General features: G+C 39.8%; 1 protein-coding gene across 2 annotated transcripts in view; it reads left to right on the top strand.

Annotated features, from left to right (window-relative positions):
- Positions 1 to 17,034, top strand: part of LOC116314471 (sodium/hydrogen exchanger 9-like) — a 68,425-nt gene extending 51,391 nt beyond the window's left edge. For both annotated transcript variants that reach the window (XM_039616942.1, XM_031732507.2), the window contains exons 13-16: positions 5,792 to 5,837; positions 7,266 to 7,321; positions 15,726 to 15,831; positions 15,909 to 17,034. In XM_039616942.1, coding sequence (XP_039472876.1) covers positions 5,792 to 5,837; positions 7,266 to 7,321; positions 15,726 to 15,831; positions 15,909 to 16,103 — 403 coding nt within the window. In that variant the 3' untranslated portion in view covers positions 16,104 to 17,034. The remainder of the gene's footprint in view (positions 1 to 5,791; positions 5,838 to 7,265; positions 7,322 to 15,725; positions 15,832 to 15,908) is intronic.
- The last annotated feature ends 551 nt before the right edge of the window (positions 17,035 to 17,585 follow it).

Genomic DNA, 17,585 nt, shown 5'->3' on the forward strand with positions numbered 1-17,585 from the left:
CTTATCTGTCTTAAAGCTTGGAAAGACATTATGTCCTAATGTCCACATCCAAGATTGCAGTATCTAGCACAATATGTAATGTCTTTAACAATCGCACTTGACTGTTTAGGCACTTGAAGGTTTCCTTTCGTGCATAGTTGTGGAGCTGATCGCACTGCAGAGCTCACGGTGGGGTGTTGGAGTTTCGTGGGTGTGAGAGAGCTCTTTGCTCGACTTTCTCATGACATCTGCAGTTCAAGTTCAGGATTTTGTTTCGGTAACATGTGATTGTGGTTAGTTATCGCATATTGATAACTTCAGTGTTGTTCTTCGGCAGCTCTTGCAGCCCGCACGGTTTTTTAAATTCACATTTGCTAGCAAAGTATAAATGCCTTGTAAGGATCAGGCATAATCAAATAAACCTAAATATATTTACACGTCTTATGAAGTCATAATCATGTGTGTCATTGTGTTTACTAATGCTCTCACAGTCAGAGGGGGGCACGTCTTTAATTTAATCTTTGCTTCACTTGCAGTGCTGCTTTTTTTATTGTCAGTGCAAAGCCTACACTACATTGAAATCTTAAAACCAGCCTATGAGTCATTGCAGGTATTGATGTCTGCACTGTTTTGGGATTTTATTTTATTTTATTTCTGTAGCTCAATGCCAGAGCTCGAGTATAGTCATATACGTCACAGTCACATGATACATTCCTTTTTGCGATATAACCCGTATAACCTGTAGCTTGTATTTTTGCATCTACACACAAATTCTACTGGATGTTGTCTGAGCATCTACTCACTTTTACTGATGAATAAACTGTAGTGCTATAGATTATTTGTTATTCAAATACACACATATGCATGTATTTTGCTTCAGCTGAGCTTGCAGTCGCCTTTATATGATATGGCATTGCAAAACAAAGTACTCTGTTTTCTGGAAGTACTCTGTAGTTATGATTGGGGGTATAGTGTGTTTGTTGCAGCTGGAAAGTCTGTGGGGCAGAATTTAAACCCAGAAAATATCCTTGCGTATGTGTCAGTACTGGTTCCAGGCTCTGTTGCTGAGAGCTGTCGAATATGGTATCAGTGTGTCCCCGGTGAGAAGAACAGCCAAATGGGATTTTCAAACAGGAAACTGGAAGGATGAGCTTTCCTCTTGTCCATACTCACAGTATAGAGCAAACACAGTCCCTGTGAGACTCTGCCTCTTTGTCTTTGTCTCGCCCCCTCCCTATTTCGATTTTCTTCCTTGTTTTCCTTATCCCCTGCCTCTCCGTCAGAGCAGTGAAAAAAAGAACTTGTACATTGCCTGCACAGCACAAGGGAGGAGTGCTATAACTTAATTTACCCTGCCTGCTAAGTATTTCATGCTTGAGCTCTTGAACTTAAAAAAGAAGCTCATTTGATTGTTCTTAACTTAAGCTTCCTATTATATCTCATTTGCTTTTCCTTAATAAACAATTGCAAGTCTTTTTTGGGGGACAGAATCTCTGCCAAACACATTGAGACACTACCTGTAGACTCCCCTCAGTGTATAAATGAGGTATACATGCAAAGCAGTTGTAGTCTCTCAGAGGGCTTCATGTTCAGTGCGCCTGCAAGACAGTGAGCTCAGCTTTATCAGCCCATTACTGTCAGCTAGAGTGATAACAGTCCAATGGAGACGCGGGCACATATACATTTGCGCGTACACATTCCTACCGCATACTTCATCACTGCCCGAGGCCAAGTTATTTCGCTCTTCCACTTTTCTCTCAGGCACAGTGGAAGTATTAACTTGTAAGGAGATATTTATGAGTGTGTGAGGGTGCTTTCTGCTGTGTAATTCCAGCTTTTATGTATGGCTGCGCAAGATAATGTAAAGAAAAAAAGTTCTCTCTCTTACATAAAAAACCCCAGGCCTAAAAACATGCTTTTATTAATAGCAATGTTCCCCAAAAGAACCGGATGAGTCGTCAAGTAAGGGCCCCGTACAAAGTGTTGTGTCATCCTGGAATATGTCCAGAGATGTTTGAGGAGCACTGGAGCTTATTGCGACACATGATTGTATCAGCACATAAAAAGGCCACTGATGGAGAAAAGGCTTTGATTTTGGACAATGCTGAGGACTTGCACAACAGGAGCACCAACTCAGTCTTACAATCATGCCAGATTGCAGGAGATTGAGTTACTCCTTGGTGAATTTCTTTTTGACTGACTTTTATTGCATGAGATGTGATTTCCTTACAGAATGGGGGTAACTCTGCCTCATTTGGAGAAACAAGTGGGCCATGGGAGGATCGCATATTCCTGTGGAGGCTCATTACAGAAGTATCTATGACTCAGCTGTTGTCTGCGCCCCTATTTTCCTGTAGTAGATATAAATTTATGCAAAGTTTACACGCGTTTCCTCCTCTGTTGCGCTTTCTTTTCTCTCCCGCTGCGTTCCCCTGGCTGTCCACTTTAATTCATTTACAGAGTTATTCATGTGAACTCACAGTCACAGGGTAGTTAGTTTGGACTTGATTTGTCTGAATCCCAGTGCACTGAATGTTAAGGTAACAGTGCACAGGGTGCGTATCAATCTGAAAAGCAAGGCCGTGAAAGGACACCGTCTCACAAACGCCCACTGCCTTGTTATCTCCTTGTTCCGCTCTTGCATTGGCATTGAGTGAGAGCCCCACATAACTGTTTTTCCATTCTCTTTTATGTCTCTCCCTCTTTGTCTCTCTCTGGCTGTCTTGTCCTATCTTTCACTCACTCTCCCTGCCTCTCACACGCACTCTCCAACATAGCATCCACTCATTCTGACACTGTCATGTCAGCAAAGATATTCTTCCGTCATACTCAAGAAACTCAAAACTACTTTTTTTGTTGTTGTTGTTGTTTTTTGTTTTTTGCTGCACTCGCCATCTCCTCTTTGCTCACACCCGCAGCTTTCTCTCCTCGTTCGCTTCCCTCGCAACATATCTGCCCTTTCCTCTTTCTTTCAGCTCAGCTCAGTGACAGAGGCTGTCGCCACAGAATGCATTCCACCAGCTGAAGGGGATGCGTCACATGCAGTGCAGGCTGCATGTGCCTGTCACAGCCTGCCCCATCCACAAGGTTCTTCCACAACCCTTTACGCCTCGCTAAAATAAATTGCTCCAGTTTAGCCCTTGCGTGATAAAAGCGGTTCTCAGGGAATTTAAGAATAATTCAGCAAAAATTTGATTTCAGTTCCCTTTCTGTTCCTGTTGAGAGAAAGCATTGATCCACGTGGTGGCGAGAAAATAGAGAAGAGAGAGATGGTGGTGAGAAAGAAGAAAGAGGATTGGGAGAAGGTGAGAGGTGGTGATGACAGGAAGAGCGATCTGAGAGAGTGAAATGGATATTGAAACGCTAAAAGGGGAGACAAATTAGCAAAGAGAAGATGAAGTGGGGTTGGAAGACAAAGGGGAAAGAAAGGGTAGAGATGATAGTGATATGAAAAATGTTACATTAAAAAAAAAGAGGAGAACGACGGCTGGGGTTAAGAGATGTAAGGTAAAAACTGATGATGTGATAGAAGCTGTGATTAATCATATGAGGCCAGTTTCACTAGCTACTCACAGGCCTGATTACTGCCAGATCTGTTAAATCAAGAAATCACATAAATAGCACCTATGTGACAAAGTGATGTAAGCTAAAAGATCTCAAATAGCAACACATCAAGCCACAATCTAAGAAACTTAGGAACAGATCAGAAAGAAAATAATTGACATCTCTCAGTCTGGAAAGGAATACAAAGCCATATTTAAGGGTTCATGATTCCAGTGTATCAGAGTGAGACCTTTATCCACAAATGGAGAAAATTTGAAACACTGATGAACCTTCCCAGGAGTGGCCGGTCTATCAAAATTACTCGATGACGCCTCCAAGACGTCACAAAAGAACCCAAAACAGCATCTAAAGAAGAACATGACTTTTTAAAAAATATTCTGTGGACTGATGAGAAACTTGAACGTGACTCCCTTAACATCTGCTGTAAAACTAACACAGCATTTCATAAAAACAACATCAAGCCAACAGTTAAACATGGTAGCAGTAGTGTGATGGTTTGGGGCTGCTTTGCTGCGTCAGCACATGAACAAGTTGGTATGACTGATACAACTACGAATTCAGCTCTCTACCAGCAACTCCTGAAGGAGAGTCCGGCCATCAGTTTGTGCCCTGAAGCTCAAGCTCGCTTGCAGCAGGACAATGTTGGGAAACACACCAGCAAGTCCACCTCTGAATGGATTAAAAAGGTTTTGGAGTGGCATAGATAAAGTCAAGATTTAAATCAGATCGAGGTGCTTGGGCATGGACTTAACAAGCCGTTCATGCTCGAAAAACTCTCCAAATTAAAACAATTCTGCAAAGAAGAGTGGGCCAAAAATTCCTTCATTGTGATGTGAAAAACTCATTGTCAGTTATCACAAATGCTTGATTGTAGTTCTTGCTGCCAAGAGCAACATAACCAGTTATTAGATTTAGGGGACAATTATTTTTTTTCACATAGGGTCAAGTAGGTTTGGATAGCTTCTTTCTCTCAACAAATGAAATCATCATTTAAAAATTGCACGTTTTGTTTACTCGGGTTATCTTTGTCTAATGTTAGACCTTTTAGATTTATTAGGTGACAAAGTGAGAAAACTCTGTAATGGGATATGCTGCCAGTATCAGATGAGACAACAAATACATTCACCTCCAGATATTTTTCTTTATGACAGTTTCAAACCACAGCATCCGTGCCACACTGAGGCACAAAGCAGCCTCCACTGTACTGTACAAAACACAAAGACTAAGCTGAAATTCGAGAAGCAAAACCAAGATGAGCAGTCATCTGAGAGGGAGAAACTGAAGCACAGTCAAGACAAACATTGACAAAGAGATGGATTATGGAGGAACGGCTGCCAGGACACAATCTGTACAACCATTCGGAGAGCTGTAATGCTCTGATGAGAATCTCCTCTCTTTTGTGTTATTGCACCGCATTCTTAGTAAAAGGCTTTAGTATAGCACACTAAAAAAAAGCAAAAGCACACATACACACACAAACGCACAGAAGGCTATTTCAAAATATCCCGAGCAGTAATGCCAGACTATTAGAGTTAACTGCTGACCTGCAGGAACAAGAATCGACAGCCATCTCCCTCCCTGCATCTCTTTAAGCCCCCAGTCTACTGGTGCTGCTGGTGCACTGTTTCGTGCAGTCGTATATATGTAAATGATTGCGGGTGGTACGTCGTTATATCAAGATTTTCACCACGTGGCTTTAAAAAAGTCCGACAATTTTAGGCTTAAAAGCAGCGAATACACGCGCACTCTGAAATAACGCTCTCATTCCGAGATGAAGTGGCTCACGGGGGCTGTCTCGGGCTGTTGTTGAGTCACTGTATTTCAGCTCAGAGCGAACAAGTGGCCTCTCCTTCCTGCCCTGTTGCAGCAAAGTGGGGTCCACACACCTTGACAGGATAATAACTGCAGCCGCGCATGATATCGAGCATAATTGCGTCGCTGTTTGTCATTTATCAAAGGTTTACCCAGCTGACATTTTCCCAGTGTGATGTGGAAGATGAGGCTGATTTTGATGAAACTGTTTGAAAGGTCATGTTCAGAACTAAGCCATGTTACGGGACTGACTTTCACCTTCCCTGCTAAGCTGCATGCAGCATTAGACTATTCAAACATGTATAGCTTCACAGATACCTTTGTTCTATTCTTATAGAGCGAAAGCATCTGAGAATTCTTTTTCTTATTGGAAATTCTTATTATTATTGCACAGTGAGTCAGGATTTCACTGTACTTCTATTTTAATTCACTCTAGAGTGGGGGTGGATCCAGATGAAAACCAGGAGGACCACTCTTTTGAGGTAAGTGCACTTGCTTCTACTATAGATAAATCTTTTTTTTAAATTCACCATATTTATTCATCCTCTTGTTTTTGTTCTTTCTGGGATCAAATTGTATTTTAATTGTAATCTACATTTTTTGCCTTTTTTAATAGAAATGTTTATCAGCTTCCTCTTTATGCAAAAAATATTATGTGACTGTCAAATAACTGGATTCGGCTAAATATTCCAAATTGATCCTTTTTTTAATCAGTGCAATTCGCATTGATGTGCAGGCATCGCTTCTCCAATCCCATTTAGAAGATTGTATATTAGTGCCACTGTTTATCGATGGGTTACGGCGAGTTAATTGTCATCCCGTGTGCATGCTGAAGCTTGAACATCATTGCGGTCTGTTTACGAATTTATCTGATTTGTTTTAGGGGGCTTCTCTAGTTAGAATGAGTGCACATTAAACTTAAGAAAATAATGCTGCCAAGAATATGCTCAATGCCAAAAAAAAAACAGGTATTGGCCCAACAGCTTCTTATATTGACTGTCACACAGTCACTTACATTTCACTGTGTTACAAGAAGCGATTCTGCCTACATACGCATTATGTCGCACTGGAAGCAGCAAGCTTCGTTGAACATGTGAGAGAGGGCAGTCACGTGACTATAAAACTTCGAGTGGTTTTGTGGTCAACACGTTCTTCTTTCACATTATTTTGTGCACTGTTTTTTATTTAAATATTGAGAACTGTACATTATAGGGATTTACCAGTATCTATAATTTCTGCAAATACTGTACTTACAGCATATCCTTCCACCCTCTCTTACTGACACGTAATGGGCTTCCAGCCTTTAATCTTGGGTCTGCTGTTTATTTTAAGAGCACACGGCATTAAAGTGAAGAACACTTCAAGAGGAAATGTGGTTTCGCTTCCTTTTGAGTGATGGTCTGCGCAATATCCAGAGCAGAACACAACAGAGGCCCTCTGAGTGTGGCCTTTTGTTGTGCACACACCCACCCTGCCATCACTGCTTCCCAGCAGCTCTCCATTCACTCTCTTTTATCCTCTTATTTGAACTGACTATTATCTGGATGCTATGAATGGGACAAGGTCTGGGCATCTCTCTGGTATCAAGCGGCCAAAAGCTGGAGGAGGATCCCAGTGGGGAGACAAGCTTTTTTATTTCTTTTTTTATGAAAACAGTTGAATGCATGCAAGACCCGAGCAGTTGTTCTTACTGTAATGGGGAGGGATCTCTATTGGTAGTTCCGTTTTTGGGAATAGGATTTTCCTTTTATTAGGTCTGACCCTCTTGTTCAAGCTGTGGTCATGTGATATGGCCCTGCTGACCATGCACAGGTGCAGGTTTTCAGCATTTCCATCAAGCACCGTATACAGCCCACCGTAGACGGGCTTTGTTTGCTGGCGAGTAACATTGGTTCTCTTCTGGTCTACAGATTGCTACAGAGAGGCCAGACACAACACAGGGCCTGTGGCACTCTCTCGACTACAAGTATCCTTTCACTGCTTTCTTCTCCAAAGCACTCTCACATCTGCTTGCACTCACAATAATTAACGCAGCGCTGCGGAGCCGTACTGTTCTGTGAGTATAAGGAAAAAATAGTGCTTCATTACATGGACTTTGAAGAAAGACCCTTATCTACCAGGACAAACAGAAAGTTCAGAAAGAACGTGTGTGGCCTGCTAGCAAACATACACTGTGTATGACCTCCTTTGTGCAGTTATATTAGGACCATTTGCACACATGCTCTCATTGTAGTTTCCCTGATATAAACTATTCTTTAGGATGCATTTATCTAAGAGGTTCTTAATTTTCAAGTTAACTTTGAAACACAATTAGATATCCATGTGACTTAGACAGTTCTCAGCAATCACTTCTTATGAACATCGTGACTATTTAAAGAGTATTCCAACACTGCACTCCTTTTCCAGATAGAAAAGCAGCAAATATTATATTATATCTAAAATCTAATATTTAAATGATTAATAATTCACAGTCTTTGCTCCGTGCAAGAATACATTTTGTACATTCCTTTGCCGTTATTAGATAAATTCACGGGATGTATTCAGAAATTTACTCCATTGTCCACCTGTATTTTATTTTGCAACAATCTGGAAAATATATATATTTGCATTTGGAAAAAGAAGGTTGATGTTCTTGTCTGTAGCAACAATAAATAAAGGGCCAGTCAGCTAAAATTCTAAAAACAGGAAGCAAACAGCCAGGCTGGATCTGTCTGAGGATAACAAAATCTGGCCAGGACCTCTAAAGTTCATTTCCAAGGCTAACAGTTTGCTTCTCTGTCAGTCTTTATGCTAACCAAAGTTAAGGGTTTACTAGCTGCAATCTTATTCTATGGGAATGATGTTGAACTTCCCTCCCCAACTTTGCACAATAGTGAATACGTGTTATTTCCCAAAATGCTTAACTATTGCCGCCTCTGTTGCTGTTAACTACATGGTAAGATGTTCCTGTAAGCAGAGAGTGTAGTTAGAGGAGGAAAACAGTTGTACTCCTTGCAGGAGGATTTCACGAGGATTGCATTAAGTTTAAGCTAATTGAATTTTGCTCGCTAATGACTTCATGACCTGGTGCTTGGTGAGGAGCACATCATCTTACTTTATGGGCTTATCTCTTCTGCAAAACAGTGCAATGTTGGATTGATGGCATCATCATTAAGAATAGTCATTTAATGCATAATTGAGCTTTTGTTTGTTTTGTTTGGGGTTTTGTGCTTTTAAAATGAATGAGAGTGCAGAAATGGCATTATCCCGGCTAGGTAGCTGACCTTTGATTATGGAAGAAATAAAGGTCAGGCTACAAGGTTAATATTATTTTGACAGCATGCAAAATATATTTAAATACATTTTTTTTAGCACCGTACCCATGAAAATGAATGGGTGAGTGTGTTCAAACATGACTGATAGTTGTTTTATTTCCCTTAATACACGGTTTTTCCCTTCTTCTCTTTGATGTAATTTACATTAAAGCAGGAAGAGTTATAAATAACATAAGTAACTCCTAAACATTCAAAAGGGTTATATATTTATCTATTTTAATTTTATAAGGATATCTAAGAATATGAAATAAATGTTTCTCAAAAGTTTGTCTCTTCTTTACTGATCTCATAGAAAGAGATCAAAAAGGAAGAAAGCTCAAAAAGGAAAGGAAGGTCTCTGTGTCCCTCCTTTCCTGAAAAGCCTCCTCACAACATAACATTCCTGCTGTTCCCTCTTTTCACTGGACGCTATATGCGGTCATGGTCCGCTCATAACTATTAAAATAAGTGGTATAAAGTGTATATATGTGTGTGCAGGGTGGATGGACTCTCTCATACATTTGCTAGTGTAAATGTCTGAGAAGGGAAGTAAGCAGTTTCCTCAGGAAATTCGAGTGCCGATGAGCTTTTTTAAATGATGCTGAGAGTGTTGACACTCTGGGTAAGCGTGTTGTTGAGATCTATCTCCACAACTGTACCAATAACTCCTGACAGTCTGCGGGATGATTGGGTTGAAGGTGGAACTAAAATCCAAAAGGAGCAACCTCAGTCTGTGTTCTTGTTACATCTTGAGGCACGTTGAAACAGTAGCCTGAGACTGTGAGGTATTAAATATGTTACTCATGGACAGTGAGAGCTGGTATGTGCAGTTCTGAAATCAGATACGACGAGAGAGGGTGGATCTGACTGTAAAACCGTATATTGGCTAACAGTAACAAGCCACACCCTGAGTCCTCCTGTCTGACACTTAGATCAACATGTTTGTTTAATCTATGTATGGCCTAAAATGAGTAATTATTTTTGCGGTAAAATAACCGTTTTCTAACAACTGAAATGAAAATATCACATATTTATTTAAACTTATATTAAAAGAATATTAAATTGAAATAAAAGGGACCTGTTGTTTGAAGGTGTACAAATTAAATTCTTACCGCCAAACACCACATCGCTGATCCAGCCTATTGATCAAGGCATTATTCCCACATTTAAGGTGCTTTATATGTAAAACACCCTGCACCACCTGCTCTAGATGTGCATAAAATAATAAAATAAACATGCTTTCTAATTGATGGTTTTTCACCTATGACAGGGGTCCCGGAGCGTAACCCTCACGATAATAGTGGGAATAATTTTTTTATACTGCCTGGGGTTTTTATAAGAACTGATCATATTTGGATAAGGGGATAGAGTGCTAAGTTATCAGCTAATGCTAACAGGTTTTGTTAGCAAGGCACGTTAATATAATACAGCAGTCTATGAAAAAACAACTAATGCTAGAATTTTAATCACCAAAAACAGAGATCAAACTTCCTGCATATGCCACTAATAACATTAACAATGTAGGAAGTCTGACAGATGTATCAGCTATGATATTACTTGTCATTTTTTTATCTGATAAACAAAAATGTAAAAACTAAAGAAGACACACCCTTCAGCCATGCTGTCTGTTGGTCTTGCATAGATTGCCCAGCAGGTTTTGAAAAAATTATGCAATTTCCCGGCAGCACACATTTAGCAGATGTTTAAACCCCCAAATATTAGTCTTAAAATTCCTTTATTGGTTAAGCTCTGTTTAAAATTCATTTCATGTAAATAAGTGTAAACGGGGTCATTTTTGCTAACATTTCAATAAGTCTGTGTCTTAAGTTTTAGTCTTGGAAAATCATTGCAAAGGAGTTCATTGTGAAATATTTTACTCTAAGAACTGTTTTAAACAGGCAGTATTGGTTTATATTTCAGACGGACTATAAACCATAAAGTTTGTAAAGGTTTTAATCAAATCCAAATACATGTAGCCTTCAGGCTGCTGAACCGCAAACCATAAGCAAGGCGAGTGTGGTTAAATGCACTGAGAAATTCTCTGATCTGATTACGACATATTTCCGTTCTGTTTACATGAAACTGTTTCTTGTAGTCTTGCAACTTCCATTTAAATGTTTAAGACATATTTAGATGGTAAATATTGACTTGAGAATGAACAGTGGGTTAATTTGTTAAAGAATTATATTCACTGACCAATTTTATGGCCATGATTTTAAATAATACTAATACCGTCTACTGTCTTATGCAATAGCTTCACCGGTAGGCTTATGACAAACAGACTGTTCTTCACTATGTTTAATGAGCCAGCTAGCCAGTCCCTACATGTACTAGCATGCTAACATTCGTATAATATGTCTGCTGGTTGCAACACGTAATTAAAAGCCAAAAAACAGCACGAACTGTACCCCTGACTATATTTAAAGCTTATAATATTGGGTTAACTTGCACATTATAACAGACTGTGTGTTTTTACCAGACCTCGTGTATATATCATGGGTTTTTGGAATCATGTAAAGCATGCAAATATGAGAGTGGGTGAGAAAAGAGGAGATGAGAGAAGCAGGATGAAAGGCCCGACCAGTGTTTCCTATTGATGAGGAGGAAAAACATATTCTGAAAATGCTTTGAAGTGGACCAGGTGAGAGGAGCCTCAGCCGGAATCCTGCTGCCAGGTAATTGAGCCTCAACTTGGCTCGCCATCTGCATCCTTGAGGCACACTGCTGCTTCCTTAACTGTTTCCCCGTCAGCCTGGCTTTAGGGTTCATAAGGACAAGCACTCATTCTGGGGGACATCAAAGCCTGTTTGATCTTTCCAGCTGAATTGGTTTGCATACTGTGGAGTTAGCCCAGCAACCACATGTTTTTGTTTTGGGTCTGGAATCCAAGAAGCCACCCGTGTCTTCTCCCATGTTGAAGAAGTACAATGTCGTTAATTACATGGGTGTTCCGTGGCTTGAAAATGAAATCTCCGAGTGTTACTCATATTTTTAGCATTACGAGGATAAACAATACCATACAACAAAGAAGCACCAAGTAGAGCATAGTGGCACCCACTGTAAATATCTCCTTACATTTTGTATCTTATGAAAGACGTGTATACGTATTCATTATGCAATGCAATCAAAGTCTGCAATCATGGAAATTCCCATGTCTTTAGGAGAATAAGCAGTACTGAGAACAGTGGGTGTATCAGTGGAAGGGGCTAACAAAAGGCCATGCATCTCATGCGGCAGGTCTTAGTCTTCTTTAATGAAGGAGGCCAATTCAACTCAGTCCTCTGAGCCATAAATGTACAGTAATTGTACTGTCAGTAAGGGATATTTTGACGTTTCAGCACTCCTGTGTGCTTTTGTACTCTCTGTTGTACATGCTGCTGTCTAACAAAGTTATCTCTTCCAGGTTGGATGAGTCACTATAGCTGATTGACAGATAAACTCAGGGATATGTCAACAACTCAGTTAAAAAAAAACACACACAAAGCACAAACTGCCAAGGCAGCTCACTCTCGGGGCAGTATTTACTTTTGTTTTCTTTTTAAACATCATTATTAATATTATACATTATGTAACATTTTGTGGGAGTAGGTAATAGTGGGTATTGATTTGTAAATAACTGGACATGAATGAACTTAATATATAATAACATACAACAGTATATTTCTAACTAACGAGGCAGCTCGTCCTCTTTCTCTTGACAATATTTTCTTTATAGATAAAACACAATTTTTGATCAACTTACCAAAAATAAAAACTTTTTATCACAGCTTGACCGTATTTGACCTTGAAGAGGTCAGAGGTCCAAAGTCATACACATATCGAATTCCCTATATGCCTATATGTTCTCAGTACAAACAATGGTGGTAAGAAACATAGTTTTAAATAGCTCTATAGCATTATCATCACTTTGAAATTCAGATTGAGGTCAGAGGTTAAACGTGACATGATATTTCACAATTTTATACAGTATTTTTTATGTCGACAGTACGCACCACACTTGTGAGATAGTTCCTAATTTATAAGCCTTTTTGTCATTTTTTCTATCTATAAATAAAGTGAAAGAAAAATGAACAGCTTCACCAGCGTTGTTAACCTTTGGGTCATTAAAGTGTGGCATGTGAGGAAGTCTAAAACCACTGACCCAGATGCAACATTTTTTGCACTGTAGAAACTAAAATAAAGCAAATTTTACATTATCTGCATGTTATCTCTATTGCAGAATAAGAATATTATTAGTAAGAATATAGAATGGTTTGCTAGTAAAATCTAAATCTGGTTATTAAAATGTAATTAGCTGACATTTTGTAAAAATAAATAAATGAAACAAAGTAAAACAATACATTTTTGTAAAAAATTATCATAATAATAATGGATTGGATTTCATATAAGCGCTTTTAGTAGGCACCCAAAATGCTTTTGCAATGCCACTATTCATTCACTCTCACATTCACACACTGGTGGAGGCAAGCTACTGTTGTAACCACAGCTGCCCTGGGGCAGACTGACAGAATAGTAAGGCTGCCATATCGCGCCATCGGCCCCTCAAGCCAACACCAGTAGGCGGTAGGGTAAAGTGTCTTGCCCAAGGACACAACGACCAGGACAGAGAGCCCAGGGATGGAACCAACGCTGACCTTCCGGTTGCAGATATATAGGCATATATATATATATATATATATATGTATATCTATATATATATATATATATATATATATATATATGTATATATATATATATATATATATATATATATATATATATAGGGATTTAAAACGGTGGGAAAGTTTGTCAGATAGAGGTAAAAAATCTAAAACTAGCATGGAAAGAAAAAAATTGGGGCGGTTTTCTGTAGAGGCAGATCCGCCAGTCATGGTGGTTTAAAAAAAACACACACACCACAGAATGTGACAGAAAGCTCAAGCTGAAGCTTTACTACATGGCTTCACAAAGCACAAGGTGATTTCACACAAGTTATAAACAGGCTATTTACAGCCATTTACTTAAATAGCATAACTTACGTTAGATAAAAACATTGAGTTGTTGTTGGAGATGTTTTGCATGCCATGTGCTAGGCCATTTCTTAGAATGACTTGGTGAAACCTTTGTTGGTTTCCTGGCAAACATAGTATGAAAAGATTTCGTGAAGTCCCCGGAAAGCAGCGTGTTTTTAACAAAACCAGACTAACCTGCTTTGTTGTTTTGGTGAAGAACTTGCATGTGTTCTGAACTCTAGTAGCTGATCACATGTATTACACTTCTAATACTTGCCCTAACTCATGAAAGGTCAGGAAAAGGTTACCTGTGGGTTGTTCGGCGTGGGACTTGTGCTTGCTGTGATGGTGGCTGAAGCAGCAGTTGGTCTTCTACCCCCACATAACTACTCAGCATCTTTTCACACACACACACACACACACACACACAATCTGACACCATTGTGTAGCAGAGAGCAGAACCAGCAGTTATAATTACCATCACTGTCGAGTATCATGCCAGCAATGAACAGGAGGACACAGTGCCAACAGGAAGACAACTCACTCAGGCACATCCCAAGGAAGACATTATTCTCTCCTTTTCTCCCTCCTTAGACCCCTCCCCCCTTTCTCCCTTGTTTCTCATTTGAGACATTTTATAAATAAATCCTGTTAGCTGCCAGAATGGTGCTTATAATTCCAACCTCTTGCACATTTTCAACAACAGAACCCCAATGGCGAGAGCTGGTACCAATTTCCATATTAGATTATTTTCCACTTACCCTTGTTCTTTTGTTCCCATGCCAGAGGACTGTGCACTTGTGTGCCACATTAGTCCCACATTACTCATAAAAGGCAGTGAGGTACAAAGGTTGACACGGATGGCACTGGTAAAATAAGAATTTGTCAGTTTTTTTGTTGTTTTTTCCCCCCCTCAAAGCAAAAATTGAGAAAAGTATGACCGCTTGCAGAAAGGTGATTATAAATTAGATGCTAGCAGGGGGCTCCGAAATGTCACAAACATACTCACCTCCACTTTTCAGACCAGAGCTTATAAATATGCCGCTGTTATTGTTTAGTAACCACCTGCCACCTGCACCGCTGCGCTTCCACCGTCTCCTCTCAACGCTGATCAAAAATCAAAATGCACATTTTCACTATACTTTATCACATTTATAAGGCATTCGTGACCTTGCCTCTAGTTTCAATCAAATGCAAGGCTGACCCAGTTTGCTGAAACTAGATAACGACCCATTTGCTACCTTTCCTTTTTTTTTTTCTCAGAGCAAATTATTTTTATCTCGATCTTACCCTCTGCCAGTTGGCTCTCATGCAACATCCCCTCCTGGAAAATCTCTCTGTGTTGCATGGGAGCTTTTATTCCTTAATACAACTACTCAGCTGACAAAAGCTATGTATATTAAATATGCTAACAGCTTAAGAATCTGGAACAAAAATAGCTCAAGTACCTAAAGCTTGAATGACTAATATCCCAGCTCTCTGCAGTGTGCCATCTTCAAAACGGAAGGCCAATTGCACTGAATGCCAGTAAGCTGACAGTGACCTCATAAGGGAAATAATACACTTTCATAATGTTTTTTTTACTGCTTTGAGCACAAGTTGACTATGATTTAGTACACTTTTTTAAATTTGCATCTCTCATTTCTGTCTTCATATATAAACAACTGGAAGTCTGATGGCTTAGATCTAAAACAATTTGCAGTCACACGCTCAGTGGTTATGTTTATGATAAACTGCAGTGATTCACTTTAACCACTTCTTTCTAACAAAGAGTTGGGCTTTCCCAACAGGCCATACCAGTTAATGCTTTACTGGAGCGTAACACCAGTAACATGTAAATTCCCTCACCTTTTATCCTGCACAGGTAAAACACCGTACCTGGTCACTGTCCTACTCATTCTTTCAATATATATATATATATACATATAAAAATCTGATATGTGCTTTAGTGTTGTTAGCTATTATTATTATTTTGACTGTGGAGCTGGAGGACAGGCTAGACTACAACCGACTGTTTCACCTTATCTCCTGTTTACAATCACTGACACGTACACACTTTTTGAACAGTCCTTTAACAATGTCACAGATATCTAAAGCCAGTGCTGACTCATTGTGGCCCCCCGCTGACTGAGTCACTGCCACAGTGTTGTGGTATATTTGCCAGAGTCTTCAGTAGCCCCCGTGTGCAGGAGGTAAGACTTTTTTTCTGTGTTTACAACATGCCAGAAATATTGAGGAACATATGAGTTATTTGCCACTCGCAATTCAGGATGAAGAAGAAGAGCTGTGTGAGATAGAAGCAGGAAAAAACACCCTGGATTTGGGGAAAACGGAGAGCCAGCAGGGATCGTCCGAAAGCGATTCTGCATCCGAGCACCAAGAGGACCTGCTGGACGGAGACCTGGGCCTCGGCACTGCTCCAGTTCACCCGAGGGAGGCAAGCGGCTCCAGTACTCAGCTCTAACCTCGTCTTATCAGCTATTGCTCCCTGATGTCAAAACCCCCACCTCCCATAGTGAATGGAGGTCACTGGTCAGGACATCTGCCAACAGCTGACTGAGAGTTAGAGTTTCAATGGTTCCCAAAAGGTCATGCACTCCCCCTGTGCTGAAATGCACGCAAAGACACACACTCACACAGGAAGGGGAAAAAAACAATTACAAAGGCCACCGCTCTTCCTGTTGCACTGCTGATGATTTCCTTGTCTCAAACTGCTCTGGGGAAGTTAAAAACTGAAATGAAAATGTTAAGTGTACCTTTCACCTTTGTCATAAAGCAGCAGCTGTCATGAAAATAAATAAAGGTAATATGTTAAGTCAGAGATTAATTATAAGCAGGGCAGCTACATGATACACGGTTACGTAATGCTTAGGTTTCAAGCTTTAGGGAGAATTACTCATCACTGTACTCTGTGATTGAACACTGCAGTATTTCCCTTAATCAGCTGAAATGGTATTTTCTTGCCAACTTTGCTTAGCTCTTCCCCAGCCCCTTATTAAACTTTTATTGCACTGTTTTCTGCTGCAATCCTTTTAACTGATTCAAATGTATTCTGCTAAATTTATTACCACCCCCACCACCCCATCTCCTGCCATGTCTTCCTTATCATTCTCTGCTGTGCAAGAATGTATCCAAATGGTTAAAAGTACTAACAGCTTTCGGGGGAGAATAAAAAAAGAGAGACGATTTGCATGTGAAGTTTCGCTCCAACTGCTTTAATTAAAGATTGCACTTTGCTGCTTTCTATGTGCATCACTGTAAATCTCAGGGCCCCATTTTTTTTTCCCCTTGAGTGAAACGGGGTGTTGTTTACTGCACAAATACGATTTGTGAAGGTTAGGCTGTGCGAATATGCAGATGGTTAGTCGTGTATTAATAAAGCCATTGTCCTTGAAGCGGGGGCTTTTCGTTTTATGTTGTGAATGCATGGGCGCATCTCTGGAATGTGTCTTTCTTCCGCTCTCACTTGCTGTTAAAATATACATTGCGTTCCTCTTTGTATGCACTCAAATTTGAATTTCTGAGCTTTTTCCAAGCAAGAGATGATGATTAACAGCTTTCCACCATTATTAGGCCTGTTTCTTAAAGCTGCAGCTCACTATCAAAGTAAATAAATACTTAATGAATATTTCACACGGTGCAAAATTGCTAGTTTTTATGTCATTTGCTAATATTTGAAGCAACACATCACTGGTGTATAACACAATCTATTTGCTTCTGTTGCATATCTGTTTGATGCAAAAAAGCTTCTTTTGCATTTTAAGGTGATGCAAACTTTGTTTTACATGTCAGTTTCCATATGGTACGTAAATCCAATTTCAATGATCTGCTTGAAGTATGCCTGTCAACACCAGGATCTACTTCCGCATGGGAGGAAAGAAGCTGTCAAGTCTCCATGTGACTCTGTCGTTGTTGTGGGAGTCGCCAGCCATTGAGCTTTTCAAGT

Source organism: Oreochromis aureus, linkage group 9, assembly GCF_013358895.1.
Source record: "Oreochromis aureus strain Israel breed Guangdong linkage group 9, ZZ_aureus, whole genome shotgun sequence".
Lineage (NCBI taxonomy): Eukaryota > Metazoa > Chordata > Actinopteri > Cichliformes > Cichlidae > Oreochromis > Oreochromis aureus.